Source organism: Panulirus ornatus, chromosome 2 (genome assembly GCF_036320965.1).
Source record: "Panulirus ornatus isolate Po-2019 chromosome 2, ASM3632096v1, whole genome shotgun sequence".
Classification (NCBI taxonomy): Eukaryota; Metazoa; Arthropoda; class Malacostraca; order Decapoda; family Palinuridae; genus Panulirus; species Panulirus ornatus.
The window spans coordinates 92145029-92171702 of NC_092225.1; the positions used below are offsets into that span (position 1 = coordinate 92145029).

The 26674-nt window shown below is 39.2% G+C and overlaps 1 protein-coding gene across 2 annotated transcripts in view; it reads left to right on the forward strand.

Moving 5' to 3' along the window:
• The window catches only part of LOC139758356 (E3 ubiquitin ligase RNF121), a 57314-nt gene that overhangs the window by 21474 nt on the left and 9166 nt on the right, over nt 1–26674 (forward strand). For both annotated transcript variants that reach the window (XM_071679661.1, XM_071679652.1), the window contains 3 exons: nt 2386–2540; nt 7339–7567; nt 14545–14751. In XM_071679661.1, the coding sequence (XP_071535762.1) occupies nt 2386–2540; nt 7339–7567; nt 14545–14751 (591 nt within the window). The remainder of the gene's footprint in view (nt 1–2385; nt 2541–7338; nt 7568–14544; nt 14752–26674) is intronic.

Consider the following 26674-nt stretch of genomic DNA (forward strand, 5'->3'; position numbering starts at 1 on the left):
GCCATTTGAAACATGCATATATTAGACTTTTAACCCTGAAATGCTTGGTGACAAATTCCTCACGATATGAAAAAAATAATAATTCTTCAGATACTTTTTTCCATCATAAAATGAAATAGATACACATAAAAGTAAAGGATATGTAGGAGTATAAATGAGCTAACATGACTTAGATGGTCATGGTAGAGTGCTAAAGTTAATGCTTAAAAGACCTCGTCGAGGGGTGGTGGCGAGGGTGAGGAGGATCCTCGATGGAGGATGTGTTGCGAATGAGCCCTTGATGCAAAATCGGTGACGACTTTTGACTCTTATCATTATTTATGAAAGAAATAAGTGGAGACATAGAGGATTTTAGAAACAAGTGAGCTAATACAACTCATATGGCATGAGATAGCTCTAAAACTACAGTAATGCATGATTACCTCAGTGATGGGGATGGATGGGTGAACCTTGTCATCCACATTCAGTAATTGACACATCACTATTTATGGTTAGTTTACACATTTAATTGTATTTTTACACATTTACACTTATATGCATTTATTTGTATATATCTTTACATTTCATAAATCTTGAGAGGGTTAGTTCCTTTAATGAACTCCTACAGTCACCAAAAGATACTGAGAAGATATGCAAATGTCAGAATAGTTGTATGTTGTTCAAAGTAAGGCCACAAAAACTAGCACTATTGATTCCTGCTAAGTAGATCATCATGTGATGACTCTTGGCATTTGAGAGTTAAACAGCTGTAATCGTCAATTAACAGTTCAGTCATGTCTGTTGATAATATAATGGTTCTCACCCTCATTTGAATTCTTAGCTAAAGTTTGATTCCACCACTTATCCATAGATGTCACCAGCATCACATGTCTCAGTCACCCATATAAATCAACATGAAAATTGTGTATTATCTGTCTTCCACTCTCCCTCCCCAAGTAAAAATCAGCTAATGAAAATCTAGTTAGTTTTGGGATAAAAGAGAAAGTTACTATAGTATTGTTGCTTATATTCTAGTTATATTAAAATTAGGAGTAGTAAATGGTAAAATGACTATTTGTTCATTTATGTCTGTAAAATGATATTGTGTAAAAGAGTGAAATTACGATGAAAACAGGTATATGTGTAATACAGGCAACAAGTATGAATTATGTGCATGTGTATATATGTGTGTATGTCTGTTTATGTATATACATGTATATGTTAAAATGTATAGGTATGTATATGTGCGTGTGTGGACGTGTATGTATATACATGTATATTTTGGGTGGGTTGGGCCATTCTTTCGTCTGTTTCCTTGCGCTACCTCGCTAACGCAGGAGACAGCGACAAAGCATAATAAAAAATAAATAGTATATATTTATTCCTTTTTCTTTTATTTTCTTTCATACTATTCGCCATTTCCCGCATTAGCGAGGTAGCGTTCAGAACAGAGGATTGGGCCTTTTGAGGGAATATTCTCACCTGGCCCACTTCTCTGTTCCTTCTTTTGGAAAATTAATGGATTTGATATTTATTCCTATAATGCATATATAGAATATATTTTGAAATTACATATTTGCACTGTATTGGGAGGAAGTTTTACACTTGTGGGGCTTCATCTTTTCAACATTATCATCATACAGCTGCTTGAGTTTTATGTATGCTGTCTACTTTCACCATGTCTTTTTTTTTTCTTTTTTAGTTCATGTGGTAAAAGTACTTCTTTACATTTTTCTTTTTTACAAATTACTTGCTAATTTCTTGCTATGTCCTCTGGTTATCCATTCCATAGTCATTTAAATCTTTGAATGTTGTTCTCATTTAAAGATACCAAGTATATAGTGACTAAAGTGATTCATCATTTAAATTTTTCTCTGCACTGTTTTAGTGTACTGGGGTCATGATAATTTTTGTGTCAAAGACAGGATAGTAAAGGAAAATCCACTTCCCCCATCCAATGCTCATTCCAGCATCACAGCCAGCAGGAAATCAAGCTAAGGAGGAACATCATGTGGTATGGAAAGATGATGTGAGGGAGAGTTTAGGTTAAAAGGGCCTGAACATTACAGATAATGAGAGGTATGCATGGGATGGAATGTATTGGATTGATGTGGTTTATGGGTGACATGCTGTAAGTAGGCAGAACCAGGGCATATGAAGCAGTCAAGGTAGACCGTGAAGTAGTCTCTGTGGCCAGGCTAAGGATGATGGGCTAGTATTTCGGAACACAAATCATGACATCTAGTGAGTGGATGTGTGCAAATGAAGCTGTTGTTCATTTGTCCTGATGCTGTCTCGCTCATTGGGATAAGTAGTTGGGTATGAAAAAACATAAAACTTAAGTCAAACTATCTATAAGCTATTTTACTGTAATCTTGATGTAAATAATGAATGAATTTTTTGCAGTTTGTGAGCATGATTGGAGTATGGGTGATTCCATTCATATTATGTCTGCATAATCATTGGTGGCGCTTCATCTTCATCTGGTTGCTCTTCTCTTCGATTACTATCATTGTGGTGAAGAAGGCTATAGAGCGACCACTAGAACAAACCACACCCAGGTCAGGGACTCTGTCATACATTAATTGTGATTTAATTTTAAATTCTGTTATGTATTGTTTGGAATGGCTTTTTGTTTATTATAGAAGGGAGTAATTCCAAATTCTATGATATATCCACATCCAGGCCTCACAGACCTTACCATGGTTTACCCGATGTTTCACATACCCTGGTTCAGTCCACTGGCAGCTCGTTGACTCTGGTATACCACATCGTTTCTATTCACTCTATTTCTTGCACGCCTCTCACCCTCCTGCATATTCAGGCTTTGATCGCTTAAAATCTTTTTCATGCAATCCTTCCACCTCCAATTTGGTCTTCTGCTTCTCCTTGTTCCCTCTACCTCAGACACATATATCCTCTTTGAAAACCTTTCCTCACTCATTCTCTCCATATGTCCAAACCATTTCAACACACCCTCTTCTGCTTTCTCAACTACACTCTTTTTTTATTTCCACACATCTCTCTTACCCTTTCATTACTTACTCGATCTTTTTTATTTCCACACATCTCTCTTACCCTTTCATTACTTACTCGATCAAACTACTTGTGCACACCACATATTGTCCTCAAACATTTTATTTCCAACACATCCACTTTCCTCCTCACAGCCTTATTTATAGCCCATGCCTTGCATCCCTATAATATTGTTGGGACAACTTTTCCATTAAATGTACCCATTTTTGCCCTCCCTGATAACATCCTCTCTTTTCACACATTCTTCGTTTCTCCCAGAACCTCCACTCCCTCCCCCATCATAGTTCCATGTCCACTCTTAGGTATCTAAAATTTTTCACTTCCAATTTTCTTCCATTCAGACTCGCATCCCAACTAACTTGTCCGTCGACTCTACCATACCCAATAACTTTGCTTTTATTCACATTCACTCTCAACTTTCTCCTTTCTTTCAGTCACCAACTTCTGCCATTTCACACTTGAATCTGCTGCAGGTTATGTATCATCAGTAAACAATAACCTAGCCCTCTTATTCCCTGCAGACTGCATACTCACCCATTCTCTCTAGGACCCTCACAATTTTCCTCCCTCACCATCCCATGCATAATAAAAAATTGAAAAATCATGGTGCCATAACACATTCCTGCCACAGACCACCCTTTACTGGGAACCATTCACTCTTCTCTCTCTCTACTCTTACACAAGCCTTACACCCTCGATAAATACCTTAACTTTATTTTCCTGCCCCAGGAGTCCCTTATGTGGGGCTGTATGGGACAATATACAGGAGGGTGTGAGGTTTGCATGGGATAAAGGGAATTGGAGGGATATAGTATGTGAGTGTGACATGCTGTCAGTAGACATAACTAGTGAATATGAAGTGGTCAGGGGAAACCACTGAAAGGGTATGGGGCTTGGCTGTGGATTAGGGGGATTTGGTATCATTGAACTGTACATGACAGCTAAAGATTGGATGTGATCTAATAATGCTCTTTTTTTTTTTTTCTGGTGCTTTCTTGCTGTGCAGGAAGTGGCAAACAAGTATGAAAGATAAATATGTTATTTACCATCAGTGTTGTGCCATTGTATGAAATACGTGAAGATGGTGTTAACTGTTAATGTACTTCACCTTCTTGAAGTTGCACTGTGAGTGAAATCACGTTTAGAAAGGCAGTATCATTGTACATTGATGAAACACAGTACAGTCTCATCAGAGAACCACTTGCTTTAAAGGAGTCCCATCCTGTTCCTGTTACTGAGTGTAGTGCCACCTTAGAGTTGCAAAAGCTCCCAGAAAAAGGTTGTTGAGGTAAAACCTATTATAAAAGGGTCTTGGATGATATGAATAAATATAGAGGAGACTGCAAAGTCAAGTTGAATAGAGAAAAAGAAGAAAGCAAACTCTACTCGTCCTCATTTCATATCAGGAGCTGTCAGATATGTCAAACAACTAGCCTCACTCAACAGTGGACCAGTAGGCATGTTAGATTAGCATTTAAAAGTAACAGAAAATATATAGAAAGTTCTTTAATTACATTTATGTTGGCTTTGTCCACTTCTGAACAAGGAATGGGGAGGGTGTGGGTGACGTGTTTGACAGAGAGGATGATTGGAGAATGATGTTTCTTTCATTTGATCTTGACTCAAAACTTTACTCTTATGTTATACACAGGCACAGCATTAATGGTAAATATCATGAATCTATCACTGTCTATTTACCTTTAACTCTGACATCTGTTCCCTCTGGGAACTCCCTCAAGGAGATAGCCATGGCATAAGTCTCCAAAGCTGGTGAATTCGTGCTCCTTCTTACCTTTTAGTGCCTCACCCATAACAGGCTGCTGGCAGAAGTCAACTCTAGTACTGCATTCCCAGAGGCTTCTACCTGATGTTCCTACTAAGTACTTCTACCTAATCTGCAAACCACCTACTGCTACCTACTACTCCCACCTAATGTTCCTCTTACTTCTACCTAATATTTCTATGTAATGCTCCTGCCTAATGTTCCCACCTACTACTTCTTTCTGTTTTTCCTACCCTTTTACCAAAATGCAGGACTAGCACATTGTGCTCTGCAGGAAAATCTAGAGTAATGAGGGATGAATTGTGTGAGTTAAGTGTGATCAAGTGTCATGTATGACAAGGAGATATTGTATGTGAACAGAATGCCAGCAGTCCATGTGTAGTTGAGGCAGAAAGGAAAGGCAGATGCCTGGGTCAGAGGAGTCCAACTTTACAACTTCTGACTTACTACCCAACCATCACTAATCTTCCTGATATCCACGCCAATAGCACCAACAATATACCTCCCTGGCCAGTGGCTGCCTACTAACAGCTACTCACCTATATTACATATGATTATATTTAGAAATATTACACATTTCCCTTTGAAAATCAGTATGAGGGAGATTAGCAGGCAAGTTTGGGAGGATATTGAAAGATTTGTTTCTTTATCTTGGGTGTATTTTCATACTTCATTTTCATTTCATACTCAGATACAGCATTTGTGTTGAATACCATGAATATATTTAGAAATATTACACTTCACACTAAGATACAAAGAAGTGTAAGTATAATGAGTGACACAAATAAATAAGTGTTCGAATGAGTGGCTGAAACATATGGGGAAAGATGTTAGAGGTGTGTTTTTCTTTGGAAATTTTCTAGCTCTTTACAAATCCTCTATTATCAAAAATCTTCATTACCCCAGAATAATTTCTACAAGAGGGAGCTTAGTTTGGATGCCTCCCACGCAAATGTTCATCCTGCTTATATAGTCCTGCTAAGATCACTCTTTGCATTGCTTTTTTCTTTTTAACTTTCTTCATAAACTGATACATAAGTGTTCTTCCTGCTAACTAGATTCATCCAACAATCTTATTTACTTAAAGGTCATTGCATATGTGACCTTCAGTTTGACAACCATGCATTTATAATGGTGTTTGTAGGGGTGCTGAGGAGAGCAGATTTTTTTTTATGGCTTCTTGATGGTGAAAGAGAAATCTGTTGGCTAATCATGGGTATGATAAGTCAGCTGGATAGTTAAACAGCAATGGGGAGAAGTTAGAGCATCAATTGATGTTGGCTTCCATTTCCCAAGAAAAACATCAGTTAGTGTTGGCTATCATGTACAAGTTTATTCATTTCTTATTTTATGTTATCTCTGCACACATGAAAGAGGACACTGAAACCTCTGCTCCTCTGTAAGCGTTAATTCTCCAGTCATCACATGTTTCCAACCATCCATCCCCCTCCGTCAGCATTGGTGGTGCTGCCATTGCCCCATTGCACACGTATTATTTTGGCCACTGCTCTTGTGACCTATCAGCTTATTTTTCTGCCACCAAGACTTGATCTCATGGTATATGTCTGGCTACTGCTATCTGTAGTTCCTGTGTGGAGACAGGCTATATCAGAATTGACTGTAATGATTCCTCCTTCCCTCAAACAATAAGGTTGTGAAATTTTTTTCCATTTTTGATCTTATCCTCTTCCTTTAGCTTGTCTGCCTTTAAGAGTCAGGGCTGTGAACACTGGAGGGGCTCTTATTCATGTTAATTTCTTTTTTGTTTTTACCCTTTCTTCTTTTTACATAAGATGGTCATGATTGGGATATGTTTTTCTGTGCCATCTCGGTTGCTGTAGAAAGATAGGAGAAGCTGATGCTTATTGTTGTGCTGCACATACACCTGTCTGCATATGCAGTACCACCTCCTGCTGCTCATTGTTGCTGCTCCATGCAAATAACTTTTCTAAAATTTTATTATTACTCTGTGAGAGTAGCAGTATAGCTAAAACATTACTGTAGCAGTGCAAGGCAGTCATTGATCATACCAGAAAGGCTACATAGTGCTGAGACAAAAAGGAGGGATCATTAGAGATTTAAAATCTTGCTGAAATGTGTTTTAGCTCTCTTGTAAATGAATTCTTTCTCAAATTTTCGAAGTGACTTCATAATTAAATTCTGGTAAATTAGCAACTGTTATGTGGGACTTTTTTTTTTTCATCATAGATGAACTGATAGAAAGGGCAAGGACAGAGAAGGGGAAGAAATCTTGCTGTTGGATTTATGTAGGGGAAGATTGAAGGGGTAGAGAGAGCGAATTATGGCTGTGCTTGCAAGGTATTTGTAGTGTTTAGAAAATGTTAGCATGGAACATGGATATTCAGGGATGAGTATTTTGAAGATAGAGAGGAAGAAGTAGATTAATTCTCAAATTTTTATCTTTCTTTTATGTTCTGTTGTACCTACCTGGGCAGTTTTATTAAATTGAATGGTCTCAGCAGTTCTTCAAAATATTTCACATTACATTTATTAATCTTGGTATTTTTTTATTATTACAGACAAGTGTATAAGTGGTTTCTCCTCATCTACAAGATCTGCTGTGGCCTTGGTGTCGTGGGCTACGTTATTATTATGATAACTATGATGGGCTTTAATCATCTTTTTGGAGTGAAAACCAATGTGTGGATGGACAGTGGCCTTCTCTTTATTTTTTATGGTCTTTACTATGGTGTCCTTGGCCGGGATATTGCAGAAGTGTGTGCAGACAAGATGGCTTCCCATATTGGGGTTTGTATTCATTGAACATTTGTCTTGATTTTGGGTGAGTCACTTGACAGGTGGCTGACAGCTCACAAGCTTGGCTACTGAACACAGGAATGTTTTTTATAAAGAGAAGAGAATGGGGAGGTAGATTGTGTGTGCATGCTACTTATTCACTTGCTTTGCTGGTCCAGTCCTTTTGAACTGTTGCTAGTATTTCTAGTTAACATGTGCCCACTGGTCAGTTGATATTGATCATGGATAGTCTGCTTTTACCTTATCTGCTCCATTGTGAAATATATGAGCACCAGGTACTGGTTTAGACCATTAACCCATTTTTTCAGTCCAAGGGATCCCTGGAGTCATTTGTAGTTCATTAAAATTCATTTGCCAAGAGTAATTTTTAAGGCCCATATTTGATCAGAATGCTATTATATTTGTGCTCACTTTGATATGGGTTAGTACATGGATATCGTAATAGGAGACTAGCTGTACATATTGATATCCATGATGTTTATTTTTCTGATGATAGAATTTTTTAAGGCACTTTATAGGGCTGGGATGATGTAGAATATAAAATGAGAAGCATGATACCATATATATCATTATACATTTATGTAATTTTTGTTTAGCTCTTCTCAAAATTGGGTTTTATCATAAAACATGAATGTAAGTAGTTGATATGTATGTAAAACCTAATCACCTTTCCTGCATTAGCGAGGTAGTATCAGGGGTAGATGAACAGTTACCTCATTCACTGATAGAGAAACTGACAGTCATAGTGCTCTGAAACCAGAGCCTACCATCCACAACCAAGCTTTGTAGACTGTTCTGTGATAACTTAGACCACTTTATATGTCTTGGTTCAGCCTAATGAAAGCATGTTGCCCCCTACATGTACCACATGTATCCAGTTTTTCTATTCACATCTTGCACTTTCCTGAATATTCAGGCCCTGATATCCCGAGAGCCTCCTTCATTCCATCCTTCCAGTTTAAGTCAACAAGCAAGACAATGAATGCATTGCTCTGGCCCTGCAATTTTGATAAAATTTCATTGTATGTCAGTAATTGCAGATTCCATCTCCTTGGTGTTCCCCCTTTCCTTACTCACTCCACATTTTTGACTTATTGGAAATGTGAGGCTCCAAGTCAGTTATTTATGTACTGAAATATGTGTTTGTATGTTTATTCACATTTATGATTGTTATGGGTGATAGTCCTTGAAAGTTTTCAGAAATCATGCTGGAATAATAAGGAGTGCCTGATTCACACGGTAACACTAAGGAAAAGAAGGAACATAGTATGCACCAACAATTGTGTGTGTGTGTTTTTATGTTATGTTGAAGGCTCCAGTCACAGAGAAGTCAACATGAAGGCCAGGCCCTAACTGAAACCGAAAAAGAAAAGACAAGGAAAAGTATTTGCGATTTTTTGAGAAAGTGAAAACCTTGTCTTTTGAAATATGCTAGGTCACGATTATTGGGAAAGAAATGAGAGGGTAGGGAGTTCCAGAGCTTTGACATGTAAGGAAAAAAGCAGGTATCAAAATGGCTCACCCTTGGGTTGCCGATTGCCACACATTAATTGTGATGCAACAGCTTGCCAAGTATTGCACAGTCTAATAGTGGCATGGGCACACAAGCAGCCAGCTCTCAGGAGCAGAAACCAAAGCAATAGCTATAGAAGAGGGAAAGTGAACTAACATTGCAATGGAGTTAGCCTGGGACACTTTATAAGGCAGATCGCTTTTGATTCAACTCTATCAAGTAAGGCTGCAGAGCTAGAACCACCCCATATGTGAGAGTAGTACTCCATACAAGGATGAATCAATCCCTTGTATAAATGGAGCACCTGTTCAGAAGAGAAGCTTCTTGGAGGAGGCTTAGCTATTCCCATAATGAGTGGTCTCCAAGAAAGAATGGATGTTACAGTAATGCCAAGTATGTTCATTAAGTCAAAAGGTGGAATTACACAGCCGCCAATGGAGAGACGAGAGTTGTGAGAAGTTTCCAATAGAGAGATAGGTAGAAACCGGGTCTTGGAGGCATTACACTTGATTTTGTCTACCCCACCGAGATATCATGTCCAAGTCTGAGTTTATTGAGGAGGCTGTGTCAAGATGAGATACAGATCGATTGAGAGGAGGAGGAGCAGAATTGAAGGATGAAGATGAATGCAATGTTAAGTAGTCAGCATATGAGTGCATTGGACTACTCGTGGAGGAGAGGAAATTGTTGAAAAAAAGGAGAAGAGTAGGGGACAGGACAGAAACTTGAGGGACACTGCTCTTGATGGAGAAAAGAGGGGAAGGCTGATCCATCAACAACTGCAGAGATAGATTGGCCGGAGAGGAAGCTGGATATGGAGGAGCAAAGTGAGGGAGGGAAGCCAAAACAGGGGAGCTTAGAGATGAGACCCCTAATGCCACACCCACTCAAAAGCTGTAGATGTCAAAGGCAACATCACTTGTCCCCCAAAATCTTTCAGGGATGATGACCAGACAGTAGTAAGATAGAAAAGAATATCACCAGTGGATCTTGCATTGCAGAAACCATACTGGTGGTGCTTTTCATGTTGTTTAAGGATATGGGAGTTGAGGAGGAATTCAAAGACTTTGGAAATGGTAGATGTCAAAGCAATAGGACGATAGTCAGGGATCAGAATGGTCATCCTTCCACGGGATGGGATGTATCAATGAATGCTTGCAAGGGAAGGAAAAATTTTGGTTTTTAAACAGAAATGGAACAGATGAGCATGCACAGGTACAAGTCCCAAGGCACACACTTTCAGTACACAGGGGTGGATGCCATCAGGACCACAGCTATAGTACTGTCAGAGCAGAAAAGTGAAGGGAAGGTAGAGCAACAGAAGTTGTTAGAGAAGCCCCTAGCTAAAAACCAGAAAGACCTATCAATGGATGACAAGGAGAGGTTATTGCACTTCCTTTGAATAAGGAATGCTTTGCCTCATGTATAACTTGCTTGCATTGATTACAGGCATTGATAAAAGCTGAATGGAAGCAAGAGGAAGGAGAGTTTTTATAAGCATGGTATGCCTGATCCCTTACCTGAATGGCCTCAGAACAGGAATGGTTGAACCATGGATTGGTTGGAGAGGTCGTCATGAAGGAAGAGGGGATAAATGCTTCCATTCCTGAAGAATAACCTCTGCTATGCATTTGGGAGAAACAGAAGCATCACCAAATAAGAGACAGTAATTTACCCAAGAAAAGTCAGAGTTATGTAAGTTATTCCAGTCAGCTTTGTTGAGGTGTTATTCCAGTCAGCTTTGTTGAGGTGCTATTCCAGTCAGCTTTGTTGAGGTGCCAGTATTTATACTTAGGGGTTGTTGGATAGGGAAATGCTGTTAGATTAGATACATTTATGAGAGTGTGCTCAGATGAACCAATTTAGGGTGAGATTGTGTATTTACAGTGGGATAGACTAGAGGTGAAAAACAAATCCAGAATATTAGAATATTATGAGAGTGGTCACAGCAGCCAGGAATATGAGGAGGTTGGGAGATAATTTGCTCTAAATCATTGAGAATGGAGAACATGAGGGCTTCAATCCCTCTACCATTTGTATGGGAGGAAGTCAACCATTCCTTATGACGAACATTGAAATTCCAGAGGTAGAGGATCTCAGCTTGTGGGTGAGAGAATGTCAGTCTCATGGCAGGAGTTTAGATACTTGAAGGATATAAAATTTGTAGAATTAGGAGAGCAAAAGGCAAAACAGAGGAAAAGTATGGAAGTAGAGAGACAGACCTTGAGCCAAATAACATCAAAGTTTTGAGACTCAAGTACCTTGAGGCTTGTAACAGGTGTGTTGATGTTGGAATAAGCACAAACGCCACCTTTGCACTGGAATCATGAGTGGAGTTTATATTTAGATATGAAAAAGGGACTAGTGAGAACATTACTAGACAGCTGTTTCTCAGACAGAAGTAAAATATTAGACAGATGGTGTTCAACTGCGGACAGGTTACTAGAGAGTTAAGAATGTTGGTATAGTGAATAGAAATAGAAGAAGGTCTAACAGAGAGGGAAAGGTCATGGGAGGGGCCGGTACTACTACTACCAGAGCCCTTCCTCTCATTGGCAGTAGAAGCAGAAACCTGGAGATTCTTAGCACCCCACAATGCCTGGGACTAGGGGCCATTGACTTGATGGACTCTGTCATGGTGATACCTATAAGTGTTTAAGTGGACAGGAATTGTCAAAAGTACTTATGTGACAATAAAGTTGATGATAACAAGCAAGGTTTGAGTAGGTGTATGGTGCTTTTACAAAGAATATGGTAGGACTAGCCTGGTAGTCCTGTTTTGATAAGACAGAAAGTAAGACCAGCAATCCTGACATGGAGAGTTTAAGATGGTTTTAGGCACCAATTTAATGCCCCTCAGTCAGTATGGTAGTACCGCCCTGGGTGGCTGTTATCATCAACCTACTACCTTTATTCTCCTTTTTTTCTATCAGTTGCTTATCTGCATGTTTTACACTTTTGTGGTTTAATATTCCCACAGTTATTATATGATCATACATCAGTAGGTTTCCTGTATGATAGGCTGTGAAACAGTCTTCAAGGCATAAAGTGAAATTATACGAGGTGCTTGTTCACACAGTAACAGTATCCCTTGGGTATAAGAGAAATGATTCTTGCTCAGTATTCCCTGCTTGTTGTAGAAGGTGACTAAGGAGGGCAGGAGACTGGGGGGATAACAAACTTTTTTCCGTTTCTAAAATTACGAAGAGAAGGAACCAAGCAGGAAGTGCCCATCCTTCTTTAAGGCTAAGGCTGGGGTGTCTGAATGTGTGGATGAAATCAAGATAGGAAGAAAGGAGAGATAGGCATTATGTTTGAGGAAAGAAACCTGGATGTTCTGGCTGTAAGTGAAGAAAAACTCAAGGTTAAAGGGAAAGAATGGTATGGAAATGTCTTATGAGTAAGTCAATGGCAGGAGTTGTGGGAATGTATAATAGTTTAAAAAAGTAAATTCTAGATTGATGTAAGTAAAAATGAAAGTGAATGGTGAGAGATAGGTGGTTATTAGTGGTTATGCACCCGACCATGAGAAGAAAGATCGTGAAAGGCAAGCGTATTGGGAGCAGCTGAGTGTATCAGCAGTTTTGATGTAAGAGACTGGATATAAGAGATGGATGATTTAAATGCGAGGGTGAGTATTGCAGCAGTTGAGGGTATTATTAATGTTATGAATGGAAGTGGTGAACATCTTGTGGAGTTGTGTTCAGAAAGGGCACTGGTGATTGGGAAAATCTATTTTAAAAAGAGGTACAAACAAGTATTTGTGTGTGAGTAGGAGAGATGGTCAACAAGCATTATTGGATTACATGTTAAATGATATGCATGTAAATAAGAAACTTTTGGATGTAAAAATGCTGAGAGGGGCAGCTGGTGGGATGTCTGATCACTGTCTTGTGGCAGTGAGAAGAGAGTGGTGAGAGTAAATGAGCTTGGAAGAGAGAATTGTTAGAAAAAATACCGTGAGAGATTGAGTGTAGAATGGCAAAAGGTGAGAGTAAATGAACAAGGGAAATGGGTGAGGAATGGGAAGGATTCAGGGAAGCATTGCTGGCATGTGTAATAGCTGCATAAGCTTAAGGGTGAAACAGGCTTTTTAGCTGATTTTTAGCTGTTTATCCCATCTCTCTCTCTTAATATATATGAAAGCCATTATTGTTTGTTACCTTATATTATATGAGGAGAGTTTGCATGCTGTTGTCTTTTGGATTGATAGAGTTTAGGGTAAAATGATGATATTGTTATTGGATGTTCTGGATTAGAATTACTGAACAAAGGAATGTCTTTATAGTGGAAAGTGTAGCCACATTTATGTAAATCAGTATATGGAAGAATAAGAATAAATTTTGGATTTGTTGAGGGTAATAATTTGATTTGCAGTGGAAGTAAAACACCTTGATTATGAGTATAAAGGTCAAAGCATGATTATAAGTACAGGTACACAAAATGTACCTGAGTACATGCATAGTCATATGGGTTTTTTGATAAGATTTTAAGTGGTCACAGTTTAAAGAAACAACTTGCATTTGACACAGATTTGAGACTTTCTTTTGCAAGTTGCTTTCCCTTTGTGATTCTGAATTCATGGAATAGGATCACTAGCAGTACTTCACAAAACAGTACCCTCATGGGATTTTTTTTAAGCATTGCATTATTTGTGTTGAAAATGTGGATTCATTCTGTAAAACATGGCATTGTATTTGTGCAAGTCTTAAATTGATTTTGAAAATTAAGATTTGTAATCCTTTACTTTCACAATCCCAATATCTTTTCAGTGTATCATTTTACTTGCACATGCTCATAATCATGAATATTTTATTAATCTACAATTGCCTCAGGACCTCTTTCTTGAATGAGTCATGATGTTACTTCAGGACTCATTTTCAAGAAGCTCCTGCAGCTCCAAGGCTTGGGTACATTGGAGTGAGAAGTTCTTCATTAAGATTGCACTCCTTTCTGTCAGTGGACAATGATACAGCCTCACCAAAGGTGACTTTTCATCCATGGTGTAACCACAGGCATGCTTAGTCTGGTAACAATCAAATATGATTATCAAATTTTTGGACTATGAATATGAGTACTGATATGGGAAACTGTACCTGAGGACAAGTATGAGTGCAGACTTGAGTTCTACAAGTCTGTTGAGAAGTACCTAAAAACAAGTAATATGTAGCTTCAAGTGGATGATAATGATTCTACTTTAATGAGTAGGGTAGGAGAAATTTTTCGTCTGTCTAGATTTAAAGTTCCTCAAAGGTTAGTGATCTGTCACTGCTAGAAAAAAAATTCAGTATTTTAGATTTAGATATAACTAGTAGTGACATATTCTGTCAAGAGACTGTTTTTGTTTTGATGTTTGTTTGCATTACTAGCCTTTAGTAAAAAAAGGATTTTTTTAATGTATAAACCAAGCATGAGTTGTTGTTTATGAATTAATGTAATTTACCTTTATTTTCAGTACTATACTCCACATGGCATGCCAACTCGTACACTTGAGCCTGGTGTGTGTGCAGTTTGTGGCAATCCACAGTTAGTACCAGTGGGGGAGGAGGGCATTATTGAAAACACATACCGTCTCTCCTGTGGTCATACTTTCCATGAATTTTGTATTCGAGGCTGGTGTATTGTAGGCAAGAAGCAGACATGCCCTTACTGTAAAGAAAAGGTATGGTAGTTATGGTTTCTGTTGTAATTCTTTTAGCCTTTTTATTATTATTTCCCAATTCATTTCAGTCATGACTTGTGCATTAAAGTATGATAGAAATGTGAAAACTCAAGACAAAACCAACATATAAGCATTTTGGCTGTCATTAACTCCTTACCATTAATGCCTTAATTCCTCCGTTAAGTTTTCTTTTCAACCTTGTGAATCTGTTTTTGATGTTTAAATAATGTGTTTAACTAGATAGTAACTAGAGCGTAAATGGGGAGGTGATAACAAGTAGTGGTGATGTGAGAAGGAGATGGAATGAGTATTTTGAAGGTTTGTTAAATGTGTCTGATGACAGAGTGGCAGATATAGGGTGTTTGGGTCGAGGTGGTGTGCAAAGTGAGAGGGTTAGGGAAAATGATTTGGTAAACAGAGAAGAGGTAGTAAAAGCTTTGCGGAAGATGAAAGCCGGCAAGGCAGCAGGTTTGGATGGTATTGCAGTGGAATTTATTAAAAAATGGGGTGACTGTATTGTTGACTGGTTGGTAAGGTTATTTAATGTATGTATGACTCATGGTGAGGTGCCTGAGGATTGGCGGAATGCGTGCATAGTGCCATTGTACAAAGGCAAAGGGGATAAGAGTGAGTGCTCAAATTACAGAGGTATAAGTTTGTTGAGTATTCCTGGTAAATTATATGGGAGGGTATTGATTGAGAGGGTGAAGGCATGTACAGAGCATCAGATTGGGGAAGAGCAGTGTGGTTTCAGAAGTGGTAGAGGATGTGTGGATCAGGTGTTTGCTTTGAAGAAGGTATGTGAGAAATACTTAGAAAAGCAAATGGATTTGTATGTAGCATTTATGGATCTGGAGAAGGCATATGATAGAGTTGATAGAGATGCTCTGTGGAAGGTATTAAGAATATATGGTGTGGGAGGCAAGTTGTTAGAAGCAGTGAAAAGTTTTTATCGAGGATGTAAGGCATGTGTACGTGTAGGAAGAGAGGAAAGTGATTGGTTCTCAGTGAATGTAGGTTTGCGGCAAGGGTGTGTGATGTCTCCATGGTTGTTTAATTTGTTTATGGATGGGGTTGTTAGGGAGGTAAATGCAAGAGTCTTGGAAAGAGGGGCAAGTATGAAGTCTGTTGGGGATGAGAGAGCTTGGGAAGTGAGTCAGTTGTTGTTCGCTGATGATACAGCGCTAGTGGCGGATTCATGGGAGAAACTGCAGAAGCTGGTGACGGAGTTTGGTAAAGTGTGTGGAAGAAGAAAGTTAAGAGTAAATGTGAATAAGTGCAAGGTTATTAGGTACAGTAGGGTTGAGGGTCAAGTCAATTGGGAGGTGAGTTTGAATGGAGAAAAACTGGAGGAAGTGAAGTGTTTTAGATATCTGGGAGTGGATCTGTCAGCGGATGGAACCATGGAAGCGGAAGTGGATCATAGGGTGGGGGAGGGGGCGAAAATTTTGGGAGCCTTGAAAAATGTGTGGAAGTCGAGAACATTATCTCGGAAAGCAAAAATGGGTATGTTTGAAGGAATAGTGGTTCCAACAATGTTGTATGGTTGCGAGGCGTGGGCTATGGATAGAGTTGTGCGCAGGAGGATGGATGTGCTGGAAATGAGATGTTTGAGGACAATGTGTGGTGTGAGGTGGTTTGATCGAGTAAGTAACGTAAGGGTAAGAGAGATGTGTGGAAATAAAAAGAGCGTGGTTGAAAGAGCAGAAGAGGGTGTTTTGAAATGGTTTGGGCACATGGAGAGAATGAGTGAGGAAAGATTGACCAAGAGGATATATGTGTCGGAGGTGGAGGGAACGAGGAGAAGAGGGAGACCAAATTGGAGGTGGAAAGATGGAGTGAAAAGGATTTTGTGTGATCGGGGCCTGAACATGCAGGAGGGTGAAAGGAGGGCAAGGAATAGAGTGAATTGGAGCGATGTGGTATACAGGGGTTGACGTGCTGTCGGTGGATTGAATCAAGGCATGTGAAGCGTCCGGGGTAAACCATGGAAAGCTGTGTAGGTATGTATATTTGCGTGTGTGGACGTGTGTATGTACATGTGTATGGGGGGGGTTGGGCCATTTCTTTCGTCTGTTTCCTTGCGCTACCTTGCAACCGCGGGAGACAGCGACGAGGTATAAAAAAAAAAAAACTAGATAGTACCATAGATGTCAATTTTTATTTTTTTTATACATGTATGCTGTTTCCTGTATTAATGAGGTAGTGCAAGGAACAGACAAAGAATGGCCACATTAGCTCACATCCACTTCCTAGCTATCATGTATAATGTATCAAAAACACAGCCCTTATATACAGCCAGACCCCATAGACCTTTCTGAACCGTAGCCTGCAAATTTAGTATTTTTTCTTCAAACATTAGAGTTACTTTAAAAATCTCAGCATACATCACCTATTATGCTGAATAGGACTTTAGGGGTGAAAATGTTGTTATGGAAGTAGAAAGTCCAAAAATCAGCTCTGCTGTAATTAGATGTTTGATATATTTCATGATAACTTGCTACATATTACTCATGATATGTTGGCCCTAGGAAGTAATATAGAATATTTTTGGTTATTAATTAAAATGAAGAGGCCTTTCATTATATTTCATTCTGGAAACAGAGAGTATTTTGGTGTGAAATAACAGATTAAAATCTTGGTTTAGGTCATATTTTTTATGATAAATAATAATATTTGGTAAGAACGATGGTGGAAGAGTATCTAGCGAAAACTAAGAAGCTTTATGCATCTTTTATGGTTCTTGACCGAATGTATGACAGAGAGCCAAGTAGAATGCTTTTTTGGAATGTTTCAATTATAAAAGGTTAGGGGGACAACTATTGGATGGTGTGAAGGCCTTCTATAGAGGAGCAGATGCATGTTTAAGGGTGGTTAGAAAGTGGAGTAAAAGTTCAGTATACATGTGGGAGTGTGGCATGAGTGTGTAATGTCACCATGGCTTATTAACATATATGTTAATGAATTGATAAGAAAAATCAACAAAACCTAGGTAAAAGGGATGTAGAGGTGGAGTGTGGTGGTGGGGTATGATAGCTAGCGACTAGCCTGTTTGCAGATGATACTGTGTTGTTTGCTGAGAGTGGAATTGCAGGAAGTTGTAAGTGTATCCTATGATGTGTATGCATAGGCGATTGAAAATAAATGTAAGTAAAAGTAAAGAAGTGAAGTGTTTTAGATATCTGGGAGTGGATCTGGCAGCGGATGGAACCATGGAAGCGGAAGTGGATCATAGGGTGGGGGAGGGGGCGAAAATTTTGGGAGCCTTGAAAAATGTGTGGAAGTCGAGAACATTATCCCGGAAAGCAAAAATGGGTATGTTTGAAGGAATAGTGGTTCCAACAATGTTGTATGGTTGCGAGGCGTGGGCTATGGATAGAGTTGTGCGCAGGAGGATGGATGTGCTGGAAATGAGATGCTTGAGGACAATGTGTGGTGTGAGGTGGTTTGATTGAGTAAGTAACGTAAGGGTAAGAGAGATGTGTGGAAATAAAAAGAGCGTGGTTGAGAGAGCAGAAGAGGGTGTTTTGAAATGGTTTGGGCACATGGAGAGAATGAGTGAGGAAAGATTGACCAAGAGGATATATGTGTCGGAGGTGGAGGGAACGAGGAGAAGAGGGAGACCAAATTGGAGGTGGAAAGATGGAGTGAAAAGGATTTTGTGTGATCGGGGCCTGAACATGCAGGAGGGTGAAAGGAGGGCAAGAAATAGAGCGAATTGGAGTGATGTGGTATACAGGGGTTGACGTGCTGTCAGTGGATTGAACCAAGACATGTGAATCGTCCGGGGTAAACCATGGAAAGCTGTGTAGGTATGTATATTTGCGTGTGTGGACGTGTGTATGTACATGTGTATGGGGGGGGGTTGGGCCATTTCTTTCGTCTGTTTCCTTGCGCTACCTCGCAAACGCGGGAGACAGCGACAAAGTATAAAAAAAAAAAAAAAAAAAGTAAAGAAATGTTGTTTGATAGGAAACAGAGTGAAAGTATAGGTTTAACAAAGCCCTATAGAGTGAGAGAAGAAAGTGTACTAAATTGTGCTGTAGATATGGGTGAAGAAAGAGAAGAAGAGTAGACAGAATATAAGTATTTTGAGTTTTCTTAGGTAAGTTAGGTGATATGGAAATAGCAGTTAGCATTATTCCTGTCATTACAATGGTCATAATTTTTAACTTGATTAAACAAAGCATTTGATTCTTGTCCAGTTTTTATATTATATTATGTTTAAGTCTAACATAAAGATCCTTACCACTCTGCCTAACATAAATCATATTAGAGCTTTTACAAGTGATTGGTTCTCGGTGAATGTAGGTTTGCGGCAGGGGTATGTGATGTCTCCATGGTTGTTTAATTTGTTTATGGATGGGGTTGTTAGGGAAGTGAATGCAAGAGTTTTGGAAAGAGGGGCAAGTATGCAGTCTGTTGTGGATGAGAGAGCTTGGGAAGTGAGTCAGTTGTTGTTCACTGATGATACAGCAACTGGTGGCTGATTCATGTGAGAAACTGCAGAAGCTGGTGACTGAGTTTGGTAAAGTGTGTGAAAGAAGAAAGTTAAGAGTAAATGTGAATAAGAGCAAGGTTATTAGGTACAGTAGGGGTTGAGGGTCAAGGCAATTGGGAGGTAAGTTTGAATGGAGAAAAACTGGAGGAAGTGAAGTGTTTCAGATATCTGGGAGTGGAGTTGGCAGCGGATGGAACCATGGAAGCGGAAGTGAATCATAGGGTGGGGGAGGGGGCGAAAATTCTTGGAGCGTTGAAGAATGTGTGGAAGTCGAGAACATTATCTTGGAAAGCAAAAATGGGTATGTTTGAAGGAATAGTGGTTCCAACAATGTTGTATGGTTGCGAGGCGTGGGCTATGGATAGAGTTGTGCGGAGGAGGGTGGATGTGCTGGAAATGAGATGTTTGAGGACAATATGTGGTGTGAGGTGGTTTGATCGAGTAAGTGATAATAGGGTAAGAGAGATGTGCGGTAATAAAAAGAGTGTGGTTGAGAGAGCAGACGAGGGTGCTTTGAAATGGTTTAGTCACATGGAGAGAATGAGTGAGGAAAGATTGACCAAGAGGATATATGTGTCAGAGGTGGAGGGAACGAGGAGAAGTAGGAGACCAAATTGGAGGTGGAAAGATGGAGTAAAAAAGATTTTGAGTGATCGGGACCTGAACATGCAGGAGGGTGAAAGGCGTTCAAGGAATAGAGTGAATTGGAACGATGTGGTATACCGGGGTCGACGTGCTGTCAGTGGATTGAACCAGGGCATGTGAAGCGTCTGGGGTAAACCATGGAAAGTTCTGTGGGGCCTGGATATGGAAAGGGAGCCGTGGTTTCGGTGCATTATTACATGACAGCTAAAGACTGAGTGTGAACGAATGGGGCCTTTGTTGTCTTCTTAGTGTTACCTCGTGCACATGAGGGGGGAGGGGGATGTTATTTCATGTGTGGCAGGGTGGCGATGGGAATGAATAAAGGCAGACAGTATGAATTATGTACATGTGTATATATGTATATGTCTGTGTGTGTATATATATGTATACGTTGAGATGTATAGGTCTTTATATTTGCGTGTGTGGACGTGTATGTATATACATGTGTATGTGGGTGGGTTGGGCCATTCTTTTGTCTGTTTCCTTGCGCTACCTCGCTAACACGGGAGACAGTGGCAAAGCAAAATAAATGAATAATAAATAAATAGCTTTTACAAGGGCTTTTGTAAACACAGCCTGCAGAATTTTCTGGTGCGCTTTTTTTATTAACAGCGCTGGTGGCTGATTCATGTGAGAAACTGCAGAAGCTGGTGACTGAGTTTGGTAAAGTGTGTGAAAAAAGAAAGTTAAGAGTAAATGTGAATAAGAGCAAGGTTATTAGGTACAGTAGGGTTGAGGGTCAAGTCAATTGGGAGGTGAGTTTGAATGGAGAAAAACTGGAGGAAGTGAAGTGTTTTAGATATCTGGGAGTGGATCTGGCAGCGGATGGAACCATGGAAGCGGAAGTGGATCATAGGGTGGGGGAGGGGGCGAAAATTCTGGGAGCCTTGAAGAATGTGTGGAAGTCGAGAACATTATCTCGGAAAGCAAAAATGGGTATGTTTGAAGGAATAGTGGTTCCAACAATGTTGTATGGTTGCGAGGCGTGGGCTATGGATAGAGTTGTGCGCAGGAGGATGGATGTGCTGGAAATGAGATGTTTGAGGACAATGTGTGGTGTGAGGTGGTTTGATCGAGTAAGTAACGTAAGGGTAAGAGAGATGTGTGGAAATAAAAAGAGCGTGGTTGAGAGAGCAGAAGAGGGTGTTTTGAAATGGTTTGGGCACATGGAGAGAATGAGTGAGGAAAGATTGACCAAGAGGATATATGTGTCGGAGGTGGAGGGAACGAGGAGAAGAGGGAGACCAAATTGGAGGTGGAAAGATGGAGTGAAAAAGATTTTGTGTGATCGGGGCCTGAACATGCAGGAGGGTGAAAGGAGGGCAAGGAATAGAGTGAATTGGATCGATGTGGTATACCGGGGTTGACGTGCTGTCAGTGGATTGAATCAAGGCATGTGAAGCGTCTGGCGTAAACCATGGAAAGCTGTGTAGGTTTGTATATTTGCGTGTGTGGACGTATGTATATACATGTGTATGGGGGTGGGTTGGGCCATTTCTTTCGTCTGTTTCTTTGCGCTACCTCGCAAACGTGGGAGACAAAAAAAAAAAAAAAAAAAAAATTGCATTTTAATGGTCTTTCACTTCATATTTAGTGATTATGTGTCAGTTGAGGGAAGCATTATGAGATACTTTCCAAGATTATTTCAAGTATAAAAGAATTCTGTTATGAAATGAAATGTTTGAGGACAATATGTGGTGTGAGGTGGTTTGACTGAGTCAGTAATGAAAGGGTTAGAGAGATGTATGGTAATAAAAAGAGTGTGGTTGAGAGCAGAAGAAGGTGTATTGAAATTGTTTGGTCATATGGAGAGAATGAGAGGAAAGATTGACAAAGAGGATATATGTATCAGATGTGGAGGGAATGAGAAGTGAGAGGCCAAATTAGAGGTGAAAGGATGGAGTGGAAAAGATTTTGAGTGACTGGGGCCTGAACCAGGGCATGTGAAGTGTCTGGGTTAAACCATGGAAAGTTTTGTGGGGCCTGGATGTGGAAAGGTAGCTGTGGTTTCGGTGCTTTACACATGACAGCCAGAGACTGAGTGCGAGAGAGTGTGGCCTTTGTCTTTTCCTAGCGCTATCTTGTGCATGTGGGGGGTGTGTTTTTTGTGTGATGGGGTGGCGACGGGAATGGATAAAGGCAGCAAATATGAATATGTACATGTGTATATATGTATTTGTCTATGTATGTATATGTATGTGTACGTCAAAATGCATAGGTATGTATATGTGTGTATGTGGGTGTTTATGTACATACATGTGTATTTGGGTGGGTTGGGCCATTCTTTCGTCTGTTTCCTTTTTCGTGTGGCAGGGTGGCGATGGGAATGGATAAAGGCAGCAAGTATGAATATGTACATGTATATATATGTATATGTCTGTGTATGTACATGTATGTGTACGTTGAAATGCATAGGTGTGTGTATGCAGGTGTTTATGTTTATACATGTGTATTTGGGTGGGTTGGGCCATTCTTTCGTCTGTTTCCTTGCGCTGCCTCACTAATGCGGGAGACAGCGACTAAGTATAATAAATATATATTTCAGTTTTAAACACAAAGTGTTTTGGGCTAAAAGATACTCAGAATTATTACCTTCTATTTTTGCTATTGTTCTGAGGTAAAAGATACCCAGAATTATTACCTTCAAATTTTCCTATTGTTCTGTGGTCAATATATTTGCTTGTAAACCTCAGTGTAAGAACTATTTTTCATGCTGATTAAATCTTGTCTTGAAATATTATTTCATGGATCATTAAGTCCTTAATTGATTACATTTTATTGATCATTTGCTTTGTGTTTAATGAGTATCTGTTGGCACAGGGAACTGCTATAAGATATTTTTCAGGATGTTTTGAAGTATAGAAGCATTTCATAATCTTATGTTTCATTTTCAGCACAAAAAGTTTCATAGGCTAAAATTTTAATACCCTGAATTATTATTACCAGCAATTTGTCTTTTTTTTCTGAATTCAGAAGATTTACTTGAAAACCTCAATATAAATACTGTTTCATGTTGAATATGATTCTGAGATTGAAATGTTGTTTGGGGATAATGAAGGCTTGAAATTTATTCGATAAATGATTACATTTTAATGATTATTCACTTTGTATTTAGTGAGTATCTGTCAGTTCAGGGAAGCATAATGAGATATTTTCCCAGACTATGTTAAGTATAGAGTTGTTTGATTATGCTATATTTCAAAGAAAGATCCTTCCTTCACACTATCCGCCACCTCCTGCACCAGCGAGGTAGTGTTAAGAACAGAGGACTGGGCCTTTGAGGGAATATCCTCACCTGGACCCCTTTCTGTTCCTTCTTTTGGAAAATCAAAAAAAAATGAGAGGGGAGGATTTCCAGCCCCCCGTTCCCTTCCCTTTTAGTCGCCTTCTACAACACACAGGGAATACGTGGGAAGTATTCTTTCTCCCCTATCCCCAGGGCCTAAAAATAACCAAAACTATTACCTGCAATTTTTTATATTTTTCTGAGGTCAATAGATTTGGTAGAAAACCTTATTAAAAGTACTACTTTTCATGCTGAGTACAATTCTTGTGTTGAATTGTTGTTTTGGGGGGTAAGTCCTGTGATTAAGTTTATTAATGATTACATTGCAATGGTAATTTTCTTCATATTTAGTGATTATGTGGTGGCTCAGTTACGCATTATGAGATATTTTCGAAGATTATTTCAAGAATAGAAGCATTTTATTGTTATGTTTCAGTTTTAAAACAATAGATTTTCTTGAAAACCTCAGTGTAAAAACTTTTTTCATGCTGAATATGAATCTCTGCTATTATTTTGGGGTCATTAATTCCTGTAATTAAGTAATTGATTACATTTTAATTATGTTTGCTTTGTTTTTATTGAGTATTGGCACAGGGAAATGTTTTAAGATATTTTCCAAGATTTTTTAACTCTAGAAGCATTTCATTATCTTTCACTTTTACAACAAAAAGTTTCATTGGCTAAAAAATACCCAGAATTATCATGTGCAACTTTTCCTCTTTTTTTTGTCAGATTTCCTTGAAAACCTCAATATAAGTACTATTTTTCATGTTGAATATGAATCGGGGTTGAAATGTTGTTTGGGTGATAATTAAGGTCTCTTAATTGTTGACTCTGGGAAGTGTTATGAAAAATTTTCCAAGGTAAGTTTAGAAATGTTTCGGTATATTTCAATATTAAAACTAAGTATTATTTTTCATGATGAATATGATTCTTAGGTTGAGATGTTGTTTAGGGAGTAATTAAGGCCTGTAATTAAGTCTACATTAATACATTTTAATGATGACGTGTTCATATTTAGTGAGTATCTGTTGACTTAGAAAAGTATTTTGAGATATTTTCAAAGATATTTGTAAAGCACATAAGTGTTTGATTATATTTCAATTTTACAAAAAAAAAAAAGACAAAAAAATACCCAAAACTGATGATACCTGCATTTTTTGCTATTTTTATGAAAGCAATAGATCTACTTGAAAACCTTAGTGTAGGACTTTTTAATGTCATGTTGAATATGAATCTGGGATTGTATGGAAGTGTTTTATTATGTTTTATTTCAATTTTCAGGCTGAAAAATAGATATGCATGAACCCCTCAGTATAGTGCTTATTCATCATGCTGAATTTGGTTTTAGTGTTTAGATATTGTTTGAAGCTTATTAAGTCCTGTATTAGAACATTCATATGATTACAGACAAAATTTTTCATGATTACTCACTTTATTATTATTTGGTCACTGCTGGACAGAGGATGAGTTATAATATATTTTATAATATCCTCTAAAAAAATAACAAGCCTTTCATCATTAAATTCCATTTATATGATGAAAATTTTTATAAATGTTTATATTTTTATTTTATTTATTATACTTTGTCGCTGTCTCCCGCGTTTGCGAGGTAGCGCAAGGAAACAGAAGAAAGAAATGGCCCAACCCCCCCCCCCCCATACACATGTATATACATACGCCCACACACACAAATATACATACCTACACAGCTTTCCATGGTTTACCCCAGATGCTTCACATGCCTTGATTCAATCCACTGACAGCACGTCAACCCCGGTATACCACATCGCTCCAATTCACTCTATTCCTTGCCCTCCTTTCACCCTCCTGCATGTTCAGGCCCCGATCACACAAAATCTTTTTCACTCCATCTTTCCACCTCCAATTTGGTCTCCCTCTTCTCCTCGTTCCCTCCACCTCCGACACATATATCCTCTTGGTCAATCTTTCCTCACTCATTCTCTCCATGTGCCCAAACCACTTCAAAACACCCTCTTCTGCTCTCTCAACCACGCTCTTTTTATTTCCACACATCTCTCTTACCCTTACGTTACTCACTCGATCAAACCACCTCACACCACACATTGTCCTCAAACATCTCATTTCCAGCACATCCATCCTCCTGCGCACAACTCTATCCATAGCCCACGCCTCGCAACCATACAACATTGTTGGAACCACTATTCCTTCAAACATACCCATTTTTGCTTTCCGAGATAATGTTCTCGACTTCCATACATTCTTCAAGGCCCCCAGAATTTTCGCCCCCTCCCCCACCCTATGATCCACTTCCGCTTCCATGGTTCCATCCGCTGCCAGATCCACTCCCAGATATCCAAAACACTTCACTTCCTCCAGTTTTTCTCCATTCAAACTCACCTCCCAATTGACTTGACCCTCAACCCTACTGTACCTAATAACCTTGCTCTTATTCACATTTACTCTTAACTTTCTTCTTCCACACACTTTACCAAACTCAGTCACCAGCTTCTGCAGTTTCTCACATGAATCAGCCACCAGCGCTGTATCATCAGCGAACAACAACTGACTCACTTCCCAAGCTCTCTCATCCCCAACAGACTTCATACTTGCCCCTCTTTCCAAAACTCTTGCATTTACCTCCCTAACAACCCCATCCATAAACAAATTAAACAACCATGGAGACATCACACACCCCTGCCGCAAACCTACATTCACTGAGAACCAATCACTTTCCTCTCTTCCTACATGTACACATGCCTTACATCCTCGATAAAAACTTTTCACTGCTTCTAACAACTTTCCTCCCACACCATATATTCTTAATACCTTCCACAGAGCATCTCTATCAACTCTATCATATGCCTTCTCCAGATCCATAAATGCTACATACAAATCCATTTGCTTTTCTAAGTATTTCTCACATACATTCTTCAAAGCAAACACCTGATCCACACATCCTCTACCACTTCTGAAACCACACTGCTCTTCCCCAATCTGATGCTCTGTACATGCCTTCACCCTCTCAATCAATACCCTCCCATATAATTTACCAGGAATACTCAACAAACTTATACCTCTGTAATTTGAGCACTCACTCTTATCCCCCTTTGCCTTTGTACAATGGCACTATGCACGCATTCCGCCAGTCCTCAGGCACCTCACCATGAGTCATACATACATTAAATAACCTTACCAACCAGTCAACAATACAGTCACCCCCTTTTTTAATAAATTCCACTGCAATACCATCCAAACCTGCTGCCTTGCCAGCTTTCATCTTCCGCAAAGCTTTCACTACCTCTTCTCTGTTTACCAAATCATTTTCCCTAACCCTCTCACTTTGCACACCACCTCGACCAAAACACCCTATATCTGCCACTCTATCATCATACACATTCAACAAACCTTCAAAATACTCACTCCATCTCCTTCTCACATCACCACTACTTGTTATCACCTCCCCATTTGCACCCTTCACTGAAGTTCCCATTTGCTCCCTTGTCTTA